Source organism: Argopecten irradians, chromosome 12 (genome assembly GCF_041381155.1).
Source record: "Argopecten irradians isolate NY chromosome 12, Ai_NY, whole genome shotgun sequence".
NCBI lineage: Eukaryota > Metazoa > Mollusca > Bivalvia > Pectinida > Pectinidae > Argopecten > Argopecten irradians.
Window position 1 is genome coordinate 4247893 of NC_091145.1, and position 25635 is coordinate 4273527.

Consider the following 25635-nt stretch of genomic DNA (forward strand, 5'->3'; position numbering starts at 1 on the left):
AAATAATTTGAGTGTTCTAGTCTGTGCGTTATACGACTTTTTGCCTATGAAAATAATAATCAATTATTACCTGTAGAAATGGTGCCACGTTTGTCTCAAATCGTCTGATCATTCTCAAATTGGCCACGCAGTCTATACACCCCATACACCAGCCCATTAGCATTAGGTCTATCAACAAAGCGGCGAACTGAGAACAGGCGGGGATAGCAAACATGGTGATGGGTAGTCCAGCCATTCCGACCAACATCAGCACATGCACGGGGACAGCCCTGGTAAAAACAAACAGATTATCTTTCAAAGTAATGAGTAAGTGAATATTGACAGAATTTATTTATTCTACAATTTAAGAACGTTGAATTGAACATTTTAAAGAGTGGGAGCAAGTTATAACATGATAACCAGGTAAACATAAGGTGTACTTTATTACATTAAGTTCAGTAAAAGATTTTTATTTGATGAAAAAAGTTATTTTTGTATTCATGAAGTTAATTCATCGATAACATGAAGGTCCATTGTCTCTTTTGTTTGTCATTGTATGCTAGAAGAGGGCGAGGGCTTTTCATAAGTTGAAATAATTTTACCTGATCCCTTTGTCTTTTGTTTTGGCAACAAAATATGTTTAAAATTTAAAAAAAAATATCGTTTGATGCTTTGGGTGTTACATCCATTGTGGATAACACATTCACCATTGGGCCTAAACATGTACACATAGCATTCCTTTTTACTATTACAAAGCCCAGGAGAGATATAGCGGCAATCATTATAGTAATCCGTGGAGATGTGTTTTCAGAGAAGTATATTCTATTCTCGGATTAGTTAATATTCTAGTAAAATAACTCGATTTGGTATATATGTATTTTACTCATATAAGGCTTAAATATACCTTGCCATATCAAGACACAAAGGCAGAATGGTAAACGTCAACAAAGGGACGAAGTTTGGCTTAAAATGGGAAAATGCAAAAACTATTAGTCACTCTACATCTCAAATACATGAACATGTAATGACCCAACATCTCTGTTGTACTGATTTATCTATTATTTTCCTGATAGTACATAAGATGTATAACAAGGTACCCATACACACACAGAGCTGTTGTACATCAGTGTTATCCACTATGTGGTCTCAATGAATGTGTATTACCTTGGCATTCAGTCACCATTTATAATTATTCATAATTAATAATGACTTATTAAGATAATATCACTATCAATAAGGCACCATCATTCGCAACAGCAGCTGCACCATCAATATCACTATGCATCTATTTCATAAATGTTATCATCAAATCTCCAAGTTATCGTACATGATTAGCACCGTCTGCAGAAAATAAAGTGATTATCACTTATTCAGCATTTAATAAACAATAAGATAACAACTAATACTATAATTGTCTTTACCGTAATTATCAATGACATTTCTTAATCTTGTTTCATACTTTACATCCTCGATACTTCAGGGGTTACTATTACAGACGTTATTTCCACCCCAGGACTATCACGTAGTAAAACCGAAGGCAGTTCAGAAGAAAAAATCTGACCGATCACAGTCCTGCAAAGACTTCCTTTGAAGACAGCAAAGAGAGACGCCCAACTTCAAAGCCACACAGTCAACCACAGTGTACCGTTATACGATTCTTTTGATGTATACGTCAAAGGACTAAATTACTTGATCTGTTCTGTTGCCCCCATTTTCACCATGAGATAATTCCACGGGTGGATATACCGACAGTAATAGCAACCCCTGGAGTGTCTAGGATGCTATCTTTGATGACATAACATATATACAGCTCAGAGAAAAACATGACTTTTGCTTACTAGAAAGACTCTTTAACTTTCCCAAACGATCTAAGATTTCTATAGTCTATCATAAAGATTTTATTGTTATACAAGACAAAAATGTAAATCAAGAGCAAAAATAACCTAAATCACAATAATTAACCTACATCTCGAATAATCGACCTCCGCGATCGTAAAAACTGTGGATTAACATGACCTACGAAACTGCAGGAATGCGGCTTCATTGATTCCATCTCCTTTAAGTAATTGCGTCACATGTCTGTTTCGATTTCTTTATTGTATGAATAAAAGCATATTAGAATTCACAGCACGACCGCGTGGTGGTTTTCATTCTATTCATATTATTCAAAATAGTGATCAAGATTCAAGAGATATTAGCAGCTTAAAGTGAAGATTCCAAACATTAATACGATTTATCATGAAGCAGTTTGGTGTTTCAAGAGGTTGTGTAAGGTATACCGTATTATCAGACGCTTTCATATGTGGATATCAAGGACAGAGATACTTTAAACCAATTCCTTTTCGCGTGCGATTTACTTTCACAAATTTTACGATCCGTATAAATAAGCGAAAATTTATCCCCTCGAATTAACATTTATATAATTGATTCTGATAGTAAATTTTAAATCCGCGAATGTTAATCTTCGCAAACTTGTTTTAAAATTGAAATCGTGAAATTTAGTAGACGCAAAAGAAAGGGATTTTGAAATCCGCGCGACGTTTTTTGTTTTTATGTTGTTGTTTTTATTTGCAATTTTACAATTATAATATCCCGCCATTTTGAAATAAGTTTGAAAATTTCCCATGCATGAAACATTGCGTGATATTTCAGTAAAACCCTGATGTTTACATATTTTAGTAAAACCTGCCAAATTTCTGGAAAAAATCTTAATGGAATTGTTTTATGCAATAATATACAGAAAAGAGAATACTTAAAACAATGGTCCAGATATTATGATGTTATATTGAGGCCATATATTCAATTGGTATTGGTATAAATGTACTATTGTTTTTCTTGAAATACATTACTTTCATTTGGACTTCGTACTTCTTGAGACAAAGCATACCCTTTTTAAACAGTAAAACATGACGTTTTTAGTTCTCTATTGAAAAAGCTACTATTCACATGGAAATAAGTGAAAAAAGATAAAGTCATATTTCCTATAAAATTTCGTAAAAACTGATGTTTAAGGCGAAATCTTCAAATGTTGTCTAATATTCTAAGATTCAATTGATTTGTTTATGTGTCTATTATAAAACTTATTGAAGATAAAATATTCCCAGCCAGAAAAGGCGTATTAGAGATCGCCAAATGTGTTGGACCACACATTACCGGAGATGAAACTGAAGCCCACATTCCTTGCGAACGCCATAGACAAATTTCACAATTTCTAGAAAGCCACACCAACAGTATAATGTTATCTCGCTACATTTAATTAAGATACCGTATTTGCGGACAATAACTTTTAATTTCGAGGTAAAAGCATAATTATGTTAAGAATACGCTTCCGCACGTATGTCCAGAAGTCAATCTTTTTTTTATTTTTACATTCTACGTGATTAATTGTTTTATTCGTTAAGTTAGAGATATCGATTTGCTAAGGATGTAGCGGTATAGTTGTCATTGATCTTAGTTTTAATGCTGTTAATGTATTTCGTCTAATTGTATTATATCTGAGTAAGAAATGCTGTGTTTCCGGACCCGACATCCGTCGACTTCCATCGCATTTAAAAACCGGCCATTGTATCTCTGACGAGACGGAACTGAACAGTATGAACCTCCAACTAAATGATAATGAACAGACTTAAATTTAATATTCTCTTTAGGAATAACTATTATTGACTTTCAAGACCGACTAATATAATTGTCGACAGCTCGCTGTTATTCAAAGTTACATGATCTTCAGGGTTTATATGAAAATCTGTCGATCGATTTCTTGTCCTTTCGTTCGAATTTAATTTCTTGCATAATGTGGGATTCAATTGGTTGATGTTTCATGATGTTAAGAATGGTATTGAACAGATCAGACAACGCGTGAGAAGAGGGGAATATGAAACATTCTTAGATAGACTGATAATGATCACTTATTCAAGCAATTTTGATATCAGAATCATTTAAACATTCCTCATGGATATTCATTGATAGGAAATAAATTGATCTTGTTAATGAAGTATTATGATATAAATTTATTCTTGAATAGCTACGGCAATGTTACTTATTTACATAATCTTGAAACCACGATTCGCTTTTAAAATGAATATCGACACTAATTGAAGTTTTAAGGAAATACTCGAGACTGCGTTTTACTGTAAACCATCCTATTTGCGTGGTGATCAAATGTCTTTTTTCATGACGATTTTATTTCGTAATTTAGACATAAAGCGGAAAAATTAAATATTAGCTATTCAAAATTTCATGATATGGCTATGATAGTCCATTCGCTTTATCTGTTCATTCTTATTACTTCGCAGAAAAGTTTTTCGCGACCACGCCATTGTCCCGCGAAGTTGCGAAACATACTGACTGTAAGTTATCGCGTTGATCGTCGTGCCTGCTGGCAAATCGTTTCCGATATACAACCAACGTTATTGACATTGTTGAAAGTTTATCTTCGGTTATAAATATCAATTTTAGGTTTGCATCATAACATATTGCACGGCTATTGTCTGCAGCTGTAGTTGTAAAAGCAATATAAGTATATTCCTTTTGTCTCTATTTGATATGGTAAATGCAAACCGTTTGGATAATCAATATCAACTTCTCGGTACCAGAATTCCCTAGAGAGAGAAAGCCGGATATATATTCACCAGCCGTATTACACTTTATATATCGTAACGAACGCTCCCGGCGTTATTTATGCATTAAAACCGATATCAAATTTTGATCTGTTTTCTGTTGTCATCAACAATTGGGGAGATTGAATCACTGACGGGTCATAAGGAAACAAATGTAGGTTGGGGGTAATATTCGTGTTTGCATTGTCAGTTATAAAAGTACTGATACCTTTTGTATTGGGTATAATCAGTGTACCGTATTGTTATTAATTCTTCGTTATTTATGTATCAAATTGCTATAATCAATATTGGATAAATATCCGAAACAAATTGGAGAGATGGACCAATAATCTTTAAGATAAATACCAAAGCCGAAACGGATTTTAATTTTTAAAATAAGAATGTCTTTCAATAATTTAATAGGGTTGCAAAAATCGTTTGCCGTTAATATTAGATGCTTTATCACCTTCTGAAAATTTAATAAGGATAACTTAAAGAAGATTTTCATAACACGGGTCGTCTTATACGTTTCCCGCCGTCGTCCTAATTACCGCGTTAGTTGACCATCACTTCACCAGACGGCAGAACAGCGAAATGAATCTTCATTGTTATCATAGATTACACAAACAATTTGTAACATCATCGTTGGCCATAGATATATATATTTCCCTACGATAATTTTGTTTTTATGAACGAACCTTTCGTTTTTGTTTCTGAAACGAAGCGAGATCTTTAAGAACACAGCAAATTGTTTTGATTGAAAAACTAAGGTTGTTTTTTTTTTACTTATGTTACTACTGTTTTATTGTATGTATTTATTAGTAGGTAGCTTAAAATAGAAATATATTCGGGAAATTTTATTTAATTATTGTTTCCTCTAAGTACATGATGGCTACCAATGCATCATTCCCTCAATTCGGATTTCAAATTAAAGAACTATATACTTCATACTTATTTTGCGAATATTTCGCGCTTCTCAAGATGAATCAGAAATCGAGAAAATCTATCAACGCAAAATCGAGAAAATTTATCCTCGCAAAATTGTTTCAAGAGTAGGAACAGTTGAACAGTATGAGTATTAGTCTTGTAAGTTAAATCACCAAGAATGATATGTTAGGTTACAATCACAAAAATAGGTCATCGCAATAATAAATTGGGTGACAGTAAGTCCAATTTAGAAAACAAGAGGCCCAGCGGGTTTGTGTTGGCCACCTGATTTGGTATACTGTGTAATGTTCTGAATACGGGGTCCAGTGTTTATTTCTATCTCTAATATTTCTATTGGGCCCGCCTCTCCTGCCCTCAGAGCCAAGAGTCATATAAACTCTGTTTTCCCTTCCCCAAACGATGTTTCTGGCTATATTTGATTAAAATCAAAATTAATTCTTATATGAAATGTTACAGGTAATTCACATTATCACACAGTCGGACATGATGTGAATTATGCCTCTCTAAAAATGATGGAATGTGTATCATACCATGAAAGAGAAAATATTTATCATTGGCCCACCTGTCTACAATTGATCAACACATATAAATTAACGATGAAGTGTGATAGCTATTACAGCTAGCATTAATATAAATTATATACCTATAGATTCGCTGTCGCAATAAAAATGTTTCCTGCGGGTATAAACTCGTCCTAGTAATTTATGTTGATGTAGCATGTTGTATTGTAGCTTTACTGATACATCGTGCACGTATTGCTGAAGCAGTTTTACCATTTACTGCGACCAAAATTATTTTGGGTGCGATAAAATTTGGTGGGTAATGTGAAATCGCTAAAAAAAACACCGCCAAATTATTTTAAACATATGTAAAGAAGGTCATGTAAATAGATGTGTATATCGAAAAAGTAAATCGCCGTTTGAAGTCTTAAAGTGCCAACAGGCGAAATTAAAAACTCACACAAATAGCTGATTTACAGTGCCCTGCTGTACGTGTAAACGTTTCTGCGGTTGCTCCCTTTTTGTGAGCATGTCCGATAAAACCATCGTATGATGAAGTGAATATTGTTAACTGCTGTTTACATTTGAGTATTAATTGGTCTAGCACAACAATAAAAGATCAGGATAAATCGATGTTGCGTCATTAAAATCATCACCGTACTTTTAATTGTCCCGCCTATTAAACGAAGTTTAATTTTAATGGCTGTCATAACAAATCGTATTCTAAGTAAATATCATCAGGCCTACGCAAATACATTCATATTCATCAACAACTCGGCCTAAACAAATAACTAGAATTAGCATAAACTTCTGTTTCACTTTTTGATATTAGGTTGATAAAGTTTATGTGTATTATCCTTATGGGGTTTAGAACAATGTCAACATTCTTTATTAGTTGTAAAAGGATCGGAGATATTAATGTGTTATACTTCAATTTGTTGGTACAATAAAGCCCACTCGGCCTCGCGCTATCGCAATAAGACACACTGAAACATTTACGAAAGCCTCCTAAGATACATTTGCAATGCACTTGTTCTTAGGGTGATAAATAAAAGCCAACCATTGAGTGCAAAAGGAAGACAATTCTTCAGTTATACCATCCAGACGAGATGTTATTACAAATTGGCGTCATATCATTTAACATTCCGGAAAGAACGCAGAACGTAAATGATTACATTACAATAAATACGGGTGATATTGGAGTGTATAAGTGATAACTTACACCGGATAAACACCATAGGATGCTCGTTAAGGGAGTTATTTGGTTTAAGACAATGGAGGAGATCTTTGATGGATTACTCCTGTCAACGACAAAGATTAAAAACCCTACACCCACATCAATCCGAGATGCGGCGATGTGATGAAGCTTGTCTATCGACTGCTCAAACCACTGATGTATTTAATACTTTAAATTCCCGTATACAGTTAACAAAATGACTATTTATATACATATTCAGCTGAAAGTCATGTTCGTCGGTCCTATTATACTGTATGATAGTATTATATTGTGTTTGTTTGTACTGTAATGCATAGTTTGCATTGTATTTTTTCATGTATTTTTTGTGTCTTATTGTTTTATTTATTATAGTCATTGTGTTGAACTAGTTCTATTGTATTGAATTGCATATTTTGTATTGTATTGTAATATTTTCTTGTATTTTTGTGTTGTATAGCTTTTATTGTATTGTATTTATTGTGTTATAATTTTACTGCATTTTATTATTAAATTAAATTGTTTTACATTACATTGTATTGTATTGTATTGTATTGTATTGTAACGGGCTGTACAGCACTTACAATGGATTCCGTTAAAATAAGTGCATGATATATTTTATTGCACCGAAAGCTGTGCTTTACCACACTTCACGCAATGATATATCGTTATGTGTTTTACATTGAATAATGTTGTTTTGTTTACCTGACCATCGACCGTTCGAGGACAAAGCTGAACGGCTGAAAAGAAAAGTTGTCGGATTATACATTTAGTACAATGAAGCACTACTTCAACACACAAACCAGAGCAACAATGCAAGTTTCGCATAAAGTGTTTGCTTTTTCTTTGTTCGAACAAATAGTGAATTAATGTCATGTTTCATATCAATCCATTGTTATAATATAGATGTTTGAGACTTGAACATTTTCTCTCCGTTGATTTAAAATCAATTTCGACGAACGGGCAACATATGGCTATCGTTTTTGTGATGTGGGGAGCCAGAAGGGATGGCCATTTATAGTATACCATGTAATATATCGTCCCTCAGACCACTAATGTTAAGTTCAGATAAGATACGTTCAATTTAATTTCCTGTATAGGATCTGAATAGAGATTGTTATTACTGGAATCAAAACAAAAACAATAACACATTACATGTAAAGAATAAATCAAAGTGACATTACATTTTCAAAGTCCAAGGTTTATATAACACAACGATAGTTTTCCTGGCACGACTTCAAAAGCAAAACAAATTAGAAATTTTTGGTGGGGTTGGGTTCAGAAAAATTTCAATATTGATTAATGATGTACATATGTAAAATCGTTGTCTAAACAGAATTGCATGTTTCGACATGTATACTGCTCTGTCTTACATATTGCTTAGGCATGTAACACATTCACATTTGTAACGACGTATGTCGGTTCTATTGTATTGCTGAAACAATTAAAAGCAGAGTTTATAATGAAAGTCAATTCTTCTGAGCATTACCGAATGGATTATTCATTTAGTGTTATAGAGTAGAAAGAACGGGTCGGTTGATTGTTGCCAGTATGTGCCGTAATGGTGTGTTATGTTTGGTGTTTCCGGAAGTATGTGTCAGTGAGATAGCACTATGACAAACACTATATCCTCTACTACAAATGCAATAACAAGTGAATGTCAGCAACAGTAAAATCATTTGATGTTTTCCGACATTGTGGTTAAAATGAAACTTTTTTATTGACACTTTGAAATTTCCATATATATGCGAGGAAAATGATTGAGAAAGATTACCGATAACAAAAGTATGAACGGGAAGAAAACCACATGTATGTATGAATGGTATCACATTTCTAAGAACGAAAAAAAACCAAGCGTTTGGACGATAGTAGTATGTTTATGGTCATCTGCCACTTTAGGTTCTGAGATTAATTGAAGAATGAAAGCAATCTGTGCCATTGATGTCCAAAATTGGTTTGTCCAAAACAATGGAGAAACCCAAATCGATGTTTTATAATACAAATATACAGCAAAACAAAACTCGACGATGTGAAAGGTCAGATGAATATAGCGCTGACAGAGCACGTCTCGTCACGAACGGGAATGCTGATGTGGACTCCATGATAAATATTAGTGGTAGTTTGCCGCGCTGTCGTGATGAAAATGACCTCGGGTCCCGACCATCTGCCTCAAACTGACTGATTAATGCTCTATTAACAATTGGATGGTATACCCAGAGCACAGGAGCGCGCCATACTGCCTGACGAGTGGAAGTGGATGGCGATATTCTCGTATCGTGATACAAAGTAATTGAACATTTTTTTATACAAAACATAAAACAATATTCCCTCGTCAACACTACAGTATAATCTATACTAGATTTTTCTTATTATTTTTTCCTGTTCCCACGTGTGTAATAATACGAAAATAAGGAATTAGCGATACGAAACTAAGGCTTGGTACTTTAATGCTTGTGTTGGTCGGTTAGTAAACGAAAGCTGTCCAAAGATGGCTATAAATGAATGCATTCCGACGCTGATAATATCAAGCGATTCGTTTTTCTCACGATCGTGGCCTAAATAATTTCACTGACCAATATTCATTTAGTCATTTAACATCCCTTTCCAAACTGATGAATGTGTTTTAGGTAAAACATGAAATGTTACATAAGGGACAAAAATACAATATAATCAAGTTGTATCATTGTGATAGAGAATTAATGCCGGGTTATATTACTGCCTCGCTTAAGCATATACAGAGAAATGCCTTGCGTTTGAATTTCCATAGTACCTAAACTTGGCCAGTCAATACACCTGAAAATGAAGTCAAAACTTCATGCCAATTTCATGTGAAAGTAAGGTCAAATTGAATTGAAAGCATTTTCAAGCACATTCAAGTCATCATTTTTCATTTGGAAGCTCACTTCTGATCAGAATGTTTCCATTTGAATCGTCATTTCCTGTTATGTTTCGCCTCGTCACAATTTAAAAGTACGTTTCATGTGAAAAAATGCCGTATTATCTAGACAATACAAAGACAAAAAGTAAAAAAAAAAGACGGAGACTCTTAATCCTGCCATGACGAAAGTCGAATACATTTGCACACTACTTTGCAAAAACGAGTGCAACCGGTACACTGTCGATGTCCTACCTGCGGAATTGAACCGCGCAACTCGGCATCATACCATGCATGGAATTATCGCTCTATCTCCAATAATCGATAGAAGTCTTCCGATTGTTTAGCTACCCCATATCCGGTTCCTTTTGCCATGCTCCATAGAAATATAAGGCTATGACGGTTAACATGACTGAAGCTGTGTACGGTCGAAGACCATTTACTAAATATTTTATGTAAACATTGGAAGTTTTAATAACATGTGTCACTTTCGTGAAATTTATTCCGAACTCCATCATGTTGTGTTAATTAAGAAATGCTTTCGCTTCAGGAAACTCTCGTCAGGTAATAGGAGTGTAAAAGCTGATATTTATAGCCGTATTGTCAGTGGCGGTGATACGCATGATTCCAATATGGTATTCATTGATTTTTCATTCTAACACATCTCTAAATTGACCCAGAGCTCACCGATAAAATTTGTTGATGGGAATTGATGAGGCCTATCATGTGATGGACTGTCAGCTTCATTCAAAACTCTAATCAAAACATCAAAGGAGAAAATTAGAGATATCTATTTCAATAACGTTTTTTAGTATTCATAAACAACTCTAATGTTGGATATTTTCTAGTAACCAGATATGATGTATGTTCCCGTCAGCTAGTTACATAATATAAGGATGCAGTTTGATAATTCGCTGATGCTATCTGATATCGTCATAAAGTCCATCCTTAGTTATCAGTGATATCCATTGTATGATTTGGTATATTGTTTTATGATAGGGTCTATAAATATTTTGTTGACTTTAGTGATATCGTGTTTGAAAGTGTAATCAATATATTTTTTCTGCTAAAAATGTATAATGTATTTTTTCGTTTTTTTTTTTTTTTTTTTTTTTTTTTTTTGTGGGGGCACAAATTAGGCGATAAAATGAAACGCATCGAAATATCTTTATTGTTCTTCAGTCAATATAAAGAAGTGCTATTATCTATATATATATTCGTTCTCCTGCGATTTATATTCGACTTTGCGTTCAATGTAAAATGTTGTTTTATGAATATATTTGCACCTGACGTTATCTTGCAACAATTCAATGACAAAAATGATTTTTTTTTTTCAAAATTTCTATAAATTTAAAAAGGAATTACCCTTACTGTAATCAATATTAAATTACTAACAATGACTCGTCATGTTTTACGTCGTTTGGTGGTATGATATTGTAATTCAATATAACCGATGACGTCATATCGTGCGATTCTTTTCTTTAGCCAATGCAGTAAAACAATGGTGAAAAATTGAGACACCATTTCAATACAATTTAATAATGATCTTGGTACAAGCATTCCAACACGATTGCTAAAAGTACTTTGATAGATGCCAACATGTTATAGAATGCTGATGCCAATAAAGATTAAAATTGATTGAATTGAAAAATATTTCTAAAAATCATTTTGACCATATTTGACTGTTGAGGCACCATGTTGCTGGATTACGGTAAAAATCATTGCGTTGACGTCACATTTAACAATCCCATCTTTCACTGCAAAAGTTAATCATTTTCGACATAAGGTAATTTTTGCGGTCAGTTAGCCTTAATCTTACGTTTTAGACCAATTACTGGCCAGCCTTAGGTGTAGCTAGCGATGTCAGAATTTATCAACAAAACAATCTCGAAAGCCGGTGCCAAACTATCCAATATGAAAGTGTGATATGGAAGTCATTTACGGCGAAGATGGCGGATTCCGTGTGCTCTTGCGTTTTCATAATAAAAATTCTTTCATCAAGAATACAGATGAGATAAATCATTCCTAGTCTATCTTATTGCGGTAGACAGAGTTGCCATCGAATTTGGTTCTCATTGCAAAAATCATCCATCAACGTTATTCGTTTTCCCCATGGGTAGCAATATCGCCAGCCGAAGTTAGAGCCAATGTTAGCCAAAGGCGTTACCATGGACTGTATAGCAGTTAACAGACCACAAGAGGCAGCAAGCAAGCTACAAAATATAACATATTCCAAAAAATACCGCGAATAAATTTAATTTGGTAAAATCGAAAATTTCCCATCCAAATAGCTGATGCCTTAGTGTGATCTTCCGCCATGTTTATCTAGGCCAAAACGAGTCAGGAGAGAAAAATATTGTAACACTAGTACATCAAAGCATGTTTTACTAAGACTGGGGCCTTTAGTGTCTGTAAAACAACTTATTTTCGCGGAAACTAAATACGGGGGTTTCGAGATCCCAAAACGACGTGGGTAAAGTAATTGACCATCGAGTAGTCCCACCGTCTGGTGATTATGACGTCATCATTTGACGTGATTTTTGACGTCATCATCACCTGAAGGTGGGACTTATCGAATTAAATTGTACTTTACTCACGTCCTTTTTGGATCTCGAAACCCAAGTATTTCGCAGTGTTTTCCTAACTCATTTTTGGTGATTCCTTCTCGCAATTTTGACCCGAGTTGGTCTACTTGCCCTTGCGATTGAAATGGTGGCGATTAATTTTTGTGATTGTTAATAGCGCGCATAATACTCCATATTTAACTAAACACAAAAACAACATAGTTTACGATAAACGGGTAGCGAAAGGGAAACCGAGATTCAGTTTTTCTAGCCAATGGTTAGTTCAAGTTTGTAGCAGAGTCAATTTGGCACTGATTAAACTCGGAAAAAAAGTTAAGAATTCGGAGCTGTAGCTTACCCATGTGTCCTTGACGGTATATTTTAGTGAAATAGCAATTTATAATGAGCAAGAGTTTCATAAGTGCAAGACAAATGCATACCACAGTCCTCCAAAAAAATAAAGCTATTCACATTCGCAACACATTGCAGACATGAAATGCCTCATAAACAAGATAAAACTAATTATTTCGAACCAAACATTATCAATACCGATATGTGTATTTGTAATTGTTATTCTTTTCTTATTTAATAACTCTAGACCTACAAAGTTCCTGTTACGCAAAAGTGCATAGTTTCGATTTCCGTGAGAAATCATGGGAGACCACGATTTCGTTTATTAGAGAATGACGACACCACGAATGGTGTAACATTTTTATCGAATATAAATACAGTGTACAACATATTTGTGTTGCCTGATCCATGATGTAACATCTACAATTTTTCCCCATAAATTGATCCCGCCAAAAAAACGAGGCGCGAACATTATCTTTCTTTTTTCTCTTCTATTTAATAAAATGTCGGTGCGAACATATAACTATGAAATAATCCCAGATATTCCACCATTACGTGCTACGACTCTTTGATCAGTATGAATTTTAATAAAAAAAATGTCGCTTTGTATAAGACGAGAGATATGTTATGTTTAAGCTACAGACAAAGTCAATTAAGGATCTGTATTTGATGCATCAGAACTGCTACCTGTCCGTGGGCGACGGCGGCAGAAAATTGAGAGAACTTTCGTAATTACGTGGAAAGATCAGCTTTAGGCATAGCTAAAAGTCGGTCTTTTCGAAATTGTAAATTGATTGTCAAGAAATGAACAACTTTCTCCCAGAAAGTGTTACAGTGAATCAAAGTTGTACATGCTAGAAGGGACTATCGCCTTACTTGCTGTGACTATGGGCTAATTACAACAGAAACAAATGCCTTTACACAGGCTGCATATTATGCGTCTCTGAACAGCCACGAAATATCAGGAAAATATTTCTATACGGCAACAGCTTATTCAGCGATTTTCTTTGACACATTGATAGAAACTAGAGTTCAACTACCTCTACAACCAGCCATGTCTAAATTTCCATTTCAAGAAAAAAATATTAAAATAGAATTGGAAATGGATCCTACTGCAGACAAGGCTTATGTAAGTAATCCTCAGGGATGCTACTTCTAAAGGTTAATTACCTTCCGACGATTTAACATTCGTACTGTTAATCAGGATAGAGTCCCATGTGTTGTGTTCGTCTGGTGAAGTATTTAAACGCCAGGACTAGCAAAACGTATCAACGAACACCATGGTAAAATACATATCAAGGACTCGACACATGACACGAAAAATGACGGATTAAACGTACTGCTTCCCCGTGTATCATATTTCCATAATGAAGTATTTAAATCGCGACTGTAATAAATAAAACAGAAATTCACCAATTCACTGTCATGAAAATAACGCCTACGCTACCACTTGGTTTGGTAGTTATGATCATATTAAATTTTCGCTGGGAATCGGCAGGCGATTTCCGGAGTGTCCAAAATTCGACTAGTGAATACCGTCTTCAATGTCTTTGCTGATAGCAATATAGGGAACATTGGTGTTTTACAAATGGTACAAATGACACGCTTTACTCTCTTGTATGAATTGTAAGTAGTTACTAAGAACAGATATATAGAATAATTAAACTTAAATGAAACTTGAAGTATGGCACAATGAATCAAAGTGTTACTTCATGTCAAAATAATGTAAAAATATAAACGTAATTTGATTAGAGTTATCTCCCTTGCGGAAGGCATGAATTATGACGTCATTAATTTTTGAGCAATAATAAAAGCTATATTTTTTTTCAATAAAGCATGCAAATATATTTTTTAAATACCAAGCCATATTTTGACTCCTGAGATAGTTCATTTTGACCGAGGTAAGCCACAGGTTGAAGGCGAGTTCCCTATTCGTTCATGAGAAGGATATACACATGTATTTCTTGGCCATGCTTTCAAAATTTCAAATTCTTTATTCACATAAACTCACCTACTACCTATGACGTATACATACAGAGTATTAGTTCTACATAACCTCGGCTTCTATCTAAACAATGATTTCGTTTGGAGTAATATGAGAGATATCTTCATATTTGTTTTTCTGTAAAGCATTCCATGATATTTATTTACATGTTTTGTAAGAACCAGAATAATCTTTTCCAGAGGTAAGCTGGTATGAATTCTTACAACTAAGCAAAAAGTCCATAGAGATTTATAAAATATTTTATTTTGTGACTTCGGGTAATATGGAAGCATTCTTCTTTTTTTCTATACAACGTACAAAGAAGTGTAGTCATATTTCTAGGACATCACCATTGTCCTTATATATGTAGTAAATATGTCATTCAATTTGTTGTTTATTTGCCTTGACAAAAAGGCAGATCGTCTCGAAAATTCGACAATATTTTGTCCACATTTTTGGTATATTTCTCTGCCCGATATTTTTTAGGTATAAAGCTGACTCCTCCTATATCTTCAGTATTATTTTGTCAGATGTAAGAATTGTACACATTCCACGTATATGAGTCCAATGATTTCTATCAAACATGTTATTTTGATGCTTTGACTAACATGAAAGCTACCTTCATTTTTTTCTATACAACATACAAATATATAAACATATTTACTTATTTATCTGAGAATAACTGACTACTGGGATAGCTTTGTCCGAAGTCAGCATTGTACGATTCTTTACACCACCGAGTTGAGCGCACGTCCATCTATTATGCATGTGACTTCTTCACGTTGTGATCTCCCTTCGTGCTCGGCTTACGTTCACTGGGGATTCGGTTATTGAATGGAAATGAATACTTAAGCGATGAGCCGCGATATTATCGCCCGGTCATACCTATACAGGAGCGATCCGTCCGCTTCCTGAAAGTCTTATACAGCTGACACGTATGAAACAGTAACATAAGTGGATGTTGATTAGAGAGCGGGAGATGGAAGGAGCGGGTTAGAAGGGGCATATCATGGTGCAAGAATGCGACACTACCACGTATAAACTTAGGTGCCACGCGGATTTGCCCTGATAATCAGCATATATGGTGACATAAAGCCCACACTGTAATGCACAAAAGAACACACTATACGGTATATCGCGTTATATTGATATTTGTGCTGCAATATATCTAAATATAAAAACAAATTATCCCGGGTTCATATAGCTACTTTAACACCTTCCTCCAAAGAAACCATTTTCAAGATGCAGTTGCCATAATCCGCTTTTAACACTTTAAAATGCGGACGTAGTGTTGCATGCATTAAGTTTTTTTGTCTATTTGACGTCATTGCTCTGACGTCAATTATCCGTTATGGCGTCCATTGTTTCTAATAAACCTATTGCTACTCGCAAAATATAGCATATTGTTTAATATATTATTTTTATATTATTCAAAAGTTGTGATGGTTGTGGCTGTTGTTGCATTCTTCTCATCCTATTGTTAACATCTATTTGTAATTAGTAGTACTGTGAGTTTCATAAATTCGCTTCATATTTGAAAATATATTTTTTTTCTGTCTAAAACCGTTTCTGATAAAGGTGATATTTTCCACTCAGTACTCATAAATATAATGTTATTGGCAAGAATATAATCCGAAGCTAACAGGTAACGACAAACGAATAAAATTGGAACAGCAGATAACGACTAACAGAAGAGTATAACATAAAATCTCGCTTTGGACGGAATGTACTTTGGAACGCCTGGAACGCTTTGGTTAGTCATGCTACTGCTGGAGCTTGTCAGGCTGTTACATATATAGCTTAGGACGGAACGTATTGTAGGACGTCCTAGCTTTGTTTCATAGGACTGCTGGAGTAATTATATATAAAGTTTAGGATAGAATGTTAAATAAAACGTCATACTTTTGTTTATTCGGCTGTTGCTTGAGTTTGCTAGACTGTTGTACATGCTTTAATTATATATAGAGTTTACGTCGAAAGGTTTTATTTGCACTATTGCTGGAGTTTGCCAGACTGTATACATAGTTCAGGACGTCCAAGCTTTGTTTAAAAGGACTGTTGATGGAGTAATTATATATAAAGTTTAGGACGGGACGTTTTATAGAACGTCATAGTTTTGTCTATTCGGCTATTGCTTGAGTTTGTCAGCCTGTTGTACATGTTTTAATTATATATAGAGTTTAAGTCGAAAGGTTTTATTTGCACTATTGCTTGAGTTTGCCAGACTGTATTCATAGTTCAGGACGTCCAGGCTTTGTTTAATAGGACTGTTACTGGAGTAATCATATATAAAGTCTAGGACGGGACGTTTTATAGAACGTCAAAGTTTTGTTTATTCGGCTGTTGCTTTAGTTTGCTAGACTGTTATGTATAGCAGATGTATCGAAGTGTTGCTGCATGCTCATTTAAGCACTCAAGAGAATGTGCAGAATGAATACGCTCTCCAGAGACCTCAGAGTACACGAGTACATAGATCGACTCTTCTGATACGAAACAGATGCAAGTTGATTCGGTTGCTAGACATTTAAAGCTACATCTTCATGAATTATTGACGGCACACCTTTTCGACAAGAGAGGATGGTTAGCATTTTATTTACAACTGTTTCGTCATTCTGTCAATAATTATCGAAATTAGAAACACTAGCACCATCAGTATTCGCGGAAAATGTAAATGTGTATAGTCATCTGACTTAAAATTCGAAAAACAACCGCTTTACGAAGTCGATTGCTTGAATTTTGATTGCGCTAAAGAGAACAAAACTTGATTCTTTATGTAACATTTCACTACCTAATTAGTTTCGTCTAATTGTATCCTGCGCAACGTCGTAGGTCATATGACATCTTAACGTTCAAAATCGTTAAAATGTGCAAAACCAATTCTGTGAATGAGACTTTTACGAAGAGAAGTTACCATATACTGAAATTGATTGTGAGCTTTGTGAGTTGCAATAAAACACAGTTCGACGTTCCATGTCCTTCCCAGCAAGTGTCTTCACACGACGTAATGGCATCCATCCTAGTTACTGTTGTTTAACTCGTTTGTCATCGTTTAAAATAGTATATTTCCGGTATTTAAGATGAAACATACAGCGTACACCCCCAGCCCACCTACCCCCACCCCACCTTCATTTGAAAATATACATCATTGCTTTACTGTATACATGACATTATAACTATTATCTTCAATATTTGAATTATTCATGAGGAGGATTGGTTCGAGTTATCGTTTTATTTTAAAGATATTATCATACACTACTAGTATGAGATATCATCAAGAATTCGGAAATATCGAAAATCGAAATAGGCATTCTTATTTACAATGTAAAAGACTGTGAAAATGAGCAAATTCAAGAAAATGGCATGCACCAAAGAAATACCTCGACCTTCAATGATTCGTAAATTATTATGAAAACAAGGATATGTTGAAAATGAGAGACTACGGACGGTAAACAAAGGTCAAAAGGTCGATTTGGTTTGTTTAGTTTTATGTCCTATTAACACCCATGGTAATATAAGTAAGTGCCAGGTTTGATAATGGAGGGAAACTGGAGTACCCAGAATAAAACCATCGACCAGCGGTCAGTACCTGGCAACCGCCCCACATGGAATTCGAACACGCGACCCAGATGTGGAAAATTTGGGTAATATATCGAGAAATCTTAACCACTCGACCCCTACAAAATGTCAAAAGCATGGACTGGGATGCATAAATGGTTCAAACATCAGGACGTTAGAACGTTTTGGTAAATTTTATACTTTATAACAAGTAATATTTGTGGGAACTTTCTTTCGTGGTTTTCAGATAGCAACCACGGAAACTTCTACACATAGAATTTTTGAATGTTTTAAATAATACACTATTGCAAGGAACGATTAATACAAAAAAGCAGTGCAATAATGAAAAACAAACTGAATATAGACTGATCAAGCTAAAAGCGCTGTTATTTTGAATGGAATTGATTATCAAACAAAGAAGGCCTCTTCATGTATACTGTATAGTTGCTTTTATTGGTGGTTGGTTTAATTTCGGTACATTCATGATCAAGTTCATTTTCACGAATTTAAGAACTAACGAATAAAAAGGAAAGAAAGTTAAGAAAAGGAATCATTATAGCTTATTACTGTTACAAATTGAGAAATACGCTAACATATCTTCTCATGATTCAGTATAACAGAGATTCGCGAACAGTCATTAGCATTCGGCTATTTCGTTTGATTCACATCTGCATTTTATCTCATGCCATATCAAAACATCGCGATTGGGAGTGTTTTTCAATTTGGCATCATATTTTCGCCAATGGAGCGTTGAAGCTGTTTGCAATTAGATTAATATGATTAAACATTCAAGAGCGTTAAAAACTGCAATTTGCAGAAAAATTAGGTGATGATATTGTTATTTTTTGTCTTACAAGACATGATTAATTGAAATCATGACACAGAAAAAAAAACATATTGCAGAAATTCCAGATGACGTTGATAAGGGAATTAATTTTTGCTTAAAAATAAACTTAAATTGAAATTAAGAAACAGAAGAACAAATGATAGGAGGCTTGTATAAAATGACATGTGTTGTGTTACGATGTAGAAAGGAGATGTCAGTCAAACAAAAAAAAACAAAAACAAAAAACGCGACAACGAGGTAACAAGACTCGTGGCAGGAGAGCTTCCCAGGGAACAGTTAGACAGATTCATTTAGGGACTTCATTCAAATTGTTATTCCAGAAGGCACGTGTGTTTGTGTCGACTCCGAAAAGGTTTCTATTAGAACTCAATAACAGTTCCGAACAGTCAATAGCACATGTCAGTCTTGTTGCTGGAAGCTGCATCAAGTGTCGAAAGCAGATCGCGACAGGCGTTATCCAGCTATATGACCTTAACATCGAACCCACGACCTTTAACTCACAGAAATATCGGTATATCTTATTCGGAATGAAAAATTTACGTAGAAAATGTAATTCAAAAATATTTATGTAAATATTGGCTTAGATTTTCATTTAATTCATTATTGATTCTTTAGACAATGAAAACTGTTCTTAAACAAATTATTTATCATTATTTAGGTTATTTTATATATTAAAAAAAAAAATAAAGTAATAACAATGCCTGTGAATGATTGTTTGATCATATTATATGCTGACCTCCTAAATATGGTTTTGGCGATAAATTGAATGAAATAGAATGACAAATCTATATCCATTATTCGCAATATGTTTTGGGTTTATGAAGACATAGACAAAAATGGAAGGATATTTTTCATGTTCGCGAAGTGTAATAAATGAAATCAAATTATTTGATATCTGAAGTGACGGAATATTGATATTTTGCTTCATCGGGGGAAAGTAAAGATCAAAAATGAAATATTGTTATATAGGAAAGTGAGAAATGTATCATATAATTGTTTGGTATAAAAGGGAGCATAGTGTTTGTTATTGGAATGCTTCCTGGTACGAAGTGATATTTTTAGATAATTAAGATAAAATTATATCGTAATATGTAGCTATTTAAATGTCGGGTAATGTTCAGTACATGATCTATCCAGTTGAGTAATTGAATAACATGCATGTGGTAATACTAAACTATCATAAAATATAATCTATATTATAACGTTTGTCTATCGCTCTTAATAAGTAGTTAATATTTCAATGTTCTTATGAAACACCATAACTCGACTTATTGAAAATTCGTTGGGGTTTTTTCCCTGTCGAGTACAAAGTCGTTTATTGCGCCGTTAGAAAATGCAATTACGTATAAAAGACAGGTTTTAGTATCAAGAAATGATAAGATATTGATGTTATACGAATAGAGCTTGTACTCCCGTGTGTAATTCACCTCAAAGCAGCCTTATGAAGGTAATTTTCAATAAATATCGATTTCAGGGTCGGAAAGAAAAGGCGGCATTCTAATTTCTTTCCTGAAACTAGCATTAACTTTTCGTTTCGTGCCATTACACGTCTTTGTCTATAATTGAGGTATTGCGCCGGCCAATTTACATGCACAAAATGAGTAAATGGCTATTTTTGCCATCATTTTCAACAAGGAGAAAGCAATGGCTGTACATTTTGAAACATAGATGGTTTCATCTCTGGGATGACATTGAAAAAATATTTGATGCTCGTTCTAAATTTTGACATTAAATGTATTATTTATTTATTATTTCTTTTACAGAAAAATAGACGTCGTGTAAATTGTATTAACTGTATTTGACAATTATAGGAGTATGAATGCCAACTGGACAGCGGCAAAGTTAATGAAGCGCTTCAAGTTCAAAAAAAAAATTGCCGGGAAATACTTTTAGTAATTAAGATATTAACATTACGAAAGGATAAACACAATGTGCAAAGTGAATCGACTTCATTTCAAATTAAGCTTTATTGCAATATTACGGAGCTCAAATAAAGTGGGTCCCACTAAAATTCATTAACAAGGAATTTATTATTCCATAGATAAACATTAAAATTGTAAGCTAATATTTCATCTCTAACTATCATTTTAATCGGCATAGAGATTTTAATGACAAACACGATAAACCAAAATTATAAAACTTTGCTCTATCATCCGGAAAATCATTAGTTTCAACTTTAATGAAACGTCAGCGTTTCCGTAATAATATTGTCGGACATTAATCCGGTTTTTACCTCAGTTGATACCACGCTGTTGTTGTCCCAGAGGATGTTTACTGATAAAAGCAATAAGTGTGTAATCAATATCTACTGTAAATCCGTCCTTACATCACTGATCTGACAATGATAAAAGTACAGTATATACCAGTATAAAAATACCTGGGGGAAAGTACAGAAAGTACATCTGATATATAATGGTTTCATATTGATAATTACGATGATGAAACCTGCCTGAGGCTATTAATTCATAGATTTTTTTTATTTGTTTATCTATCTATATTTATTTTAAGCTATATCTCCTGACGAAAGCTAGCAGAATATATTTTTCTTTCAGCTAACGCATACGAGTGTCCTTGTGATAACGTACAGAAGATGTGTCTTCTTGTGATAACACACAGAAGATGTGTCTTCTTGTGATAACACACAGAAGATGTGTCTCGTTGTAATAACACACAGAATATATATGATAACACACAGAAGACGTGTCTTCTTGTGATTACAATGATGATGTGTCTCCTTGTGATAGCACACAGAAGATATGTCTCCTTGTGATAACACACAGAAGGTGTGTCTTCTTGTGATAACACACACAGAAGGTGTGTCTTCTTATGATAACACACAAAAAATGTGGCTTCTTGTGATAACACACAGAAGGTGTGTCTTCTTGTGACAACACAAAAAAGATGTGTCTCCTTGTGATAACACATAAAACATGTGTCTCCTTTTGATAATACAAAGAAGATATGTGTCTTCTTAGGAAACCACAAAGGAGATGTGTCTCCTTGTGATAACACACACACAATATGTGTCTCATTGTTATGACACACAACAGATGTGTCTTGTTGTGATAACATACAGAAGATGTGTTTCCTTATGATAACACACTCTCACAGAAGATATGTCTCCTTAAGATAACACACAGCAGATGTGTCTACTTTTGATAACACCCAGAACATGTGTCTCCTTGTGATAACACCCAGAACATGTGTCTCCTTGTGATAGCACACAGAAATACTACATGTATCCTCTCTATAGTGTTGCCTGACTGAATTTACTGACATTAACACCGAATAAGGTACTCCGATCTTTCACATTATACAGATGGTTAGAAAAATTGTAATCAGCTTTTGCTGATCGGCTATCCCTGCCAATTTATAGGTCTTTAGAATACAATATGTGTCTCATTTTTGGAAAGAGACCCAAGGCAAATTAAGTTTATACTTAAAAGTAGTGATAATTATAGTAGGCACAAGGATGAAAAATTCTTTATATTTCTAATACATGTACGCTGATCAAAATGAAAGTATAAGAACAACTTTCAAGCATAAATCGCAAAGTTAATATCCTAGAGTAGGGACGGGGGATCATGAGTTGTCCCCTGATAGATATAAACAACATTCTTAAATGCTGTATGTAATGTTTGAGTTGGTCTAGTAGGTTTTCCACATATGTAACCGACACAGGTTTTCTGATCAGCTTTAGTCAGAAAAAAATAACCGTTTAGATCATTTTTGGCGTTCTCCCAAGCAGACAAATATCCTTGCACGCACTACAGCTTCCAAAATAAACAAACAAGAATCTAAGACAAGCATGCAGGGATGCACGCACTCTATCATACTGTAAGGGTACGTATATAGTCTTTATCTTAGATAGAAAATTCGGACAGATGTAAACAGCATGGGGCGTTTAACAATACGACGTAATACAACATTGTGGCACAAGAATACCATACAACCTGTTCAATATTTACTATATAGAAATGTTATATATACGTATGTGTGCATTTGGGCACCTGTATATCGCTCTACGTTCACAGACTTGTCAGACCCATATTATGCGAACCACTCAGCTAAAACGGGTTAATTGAGATGTTGGCTTGATAAATTGAACTGTTCCGATTCAATGGTTTTCTTTAAAGCAGATTTTAAAATATCTTTTTTTAATGTAAACATGTTGTTATATTGTCAAAATACTTCGGGCGATACATGCATGTTTTCTAACTGATAAATCAATATATTCATAAAACTTATGAGATATATATGATTTTATGTAGATATTTCTATATCAAGGTGAAAGTCACTTACCTGTCGGCTAAGCATCCGGCCGATATAGAACCTACTAATGTCATTAAAAGTTGAACAAAAAACACCCAGTTCATTTCCTTAAGGTCCGACTTCGTTTGGCATCCTAGATCAAACAAGGTAGGTCCAAGAAAAGCCACACCCATTCCAAAACTTCCAAATACTAGACAGTCGGTTAAAACAGAAATCCAATTTTCCTTGAAGAGGTCCCAGAATCGTATCTTTTCCCCCTCCTCCGGAATATACAACGGGGGGACTTCCGAGGACACTCCATTCCGTTTTTCCTTGTCCTTTACGGAAACTCTTTGTATGATATCAGCTCGGTCTTCCATCTCGGACATATTGTCTCACAGTTTTAAAACCCGTAAGATTGAAAGCTCGTCATATTTTATTTCAACTGGAAAGTGATTATCCTCTGAACAATGGAGAGTGTCAATTATTCAACACGCAGTGACTTTTGTTGAGCTCATTTTAAAATTCCAACACTGCACTTAAGTTACATATGAACATTCTTATATATAAATAGATATATAGTTTTGCTCGTGTCTATAACTTATTTTTGACAGTAAGTGAGTTCGTGAGTGTTTCTTTACAAAATTCTCCGATATGACACAACACTACCGACGCTCGAATTGTTTGTAAACACAAAACACATGTGAAGAATGGTAGCCTTAGTCCCTTAGCGGCAAATTAACGGATGTGTATTGCTAATTGTGATATCCACTTGTAACGGGACTTATTGTACACCGCTAGCACCGTCCCAATACCAGTAGGAGATATTAATACACCACGCTGGCCGTACTACCCCGGTTCAGAGTAGCGTGGAGAATGAGCTCGGATCGATAGAGTATGCCCATAGTGCAGTGCTCCATGGTTCAGCGACGCGCGGTGGGATTTTTCTCTGTATGCTCACCTAACAGTGATGTGTACATAATTCATAAATCTTCGTTTAGTATCCAACTACACAACCAATTCCAATATCAGTTAATAATACAGTGGCATTTCTGACTGCGATCCAGCTCCTATTCAGATAAGCGAGTGCGACTCCTGATGCCATAGAAACAATAACAGTTGCATCACTGAAAAACACGCATGACTATTGTTTTTTGTATCAATTTCCAAAGCACATGAAGGATGAAATGATGTGCTCTTCCAATAGATGTATATGCATTGTACCTGTGTACGTAATAACAACACACACTATCTGTAGTTACAGACCATGAGTGGATGCGGAAGATCGAATGCAGATGTGACTAAGGTAGATAGTGTATGCATCTGTCTAGCTATATCGACCGATAATGTCAACAGGCGACCAGCGAGAATATACATTAAAGAAACCTTAAGAATTTCTTTTTAATCATCAAATCTAAAACTTGAGAGGTCCTCAAAGCGTAATAATGAAATATGTCGCCTTCGGCGTTTCCGACTTGAAGAGGTTATCTCAATGCTATGTATGAGATTGACAAAAACTATTGGCAAGATTGATGTCAGAAACAGAAACAGCATAGATTGGGGGTACACAAGAATGAGCGTCTTCTAAATCAAAACTTGCAAAAAATATAGGTGACAGCGACAGCCGTAATGTAAATCTAGACCATGTTGCAGTGACAGGCATTATACAAATGTACGTCTACGTCTAATATGGGTTTGTTAATAACCTCAGAAGAGGTAATTAGGGACATCATTTTCAAATCAAAATCATACTGTTGTTCAAGTATCAACTCAGTTTACATGTCCAGACGAAAAAGGCAAGTGTGATGTGAGTGTTCTAGTTTCTGTCTTTAATCAATAGTTAAGCTGTGTAATTTCTTCTAAAATACATAACATTGAGAACTTTGTCTTATAAAAAACAAACATCTGTCGCCGAATTAGAAACAGGCCTTTTTACTTCACTGATGTATTTTGTTTATATATAAATATACTAA

The 25635-nt window shown here is 34.5% G+C and overlaps 1 protein-coding gene across 1 annotated transcript in view; it reads right to left on the reverse strand.

Annotated features, from left to right (window-relative positions):
• The window catches only part of LOC138336022 (major facilitator superfamily domain-containing protein 4A-like), a 37926-nt gene extending 13005 nt beyond the window's left edge, over positions 1 to 24921 (reverse strand). Inside the window, exons 1-2 of the mRNA XM_069285282.1 lie at positions 23714 to 24921; positions 71 to 269 (exon numbers count right to left, since the gene is read on the reverse strand). Of these exons, the coding sequence (XP_069141383.1) occupies positions 71 to 269; positions 23714 to 24051 (537 nt within the window). The 5' untranslated portion in view covers positions 24052 to 24921. The remainder of the gene's footprint in view (positions 1 to 70; positions 270 to 23713) is intronic.
• Between the last annotated feature and the right edge of the window lie 714 nt (positions 24922 to 25635).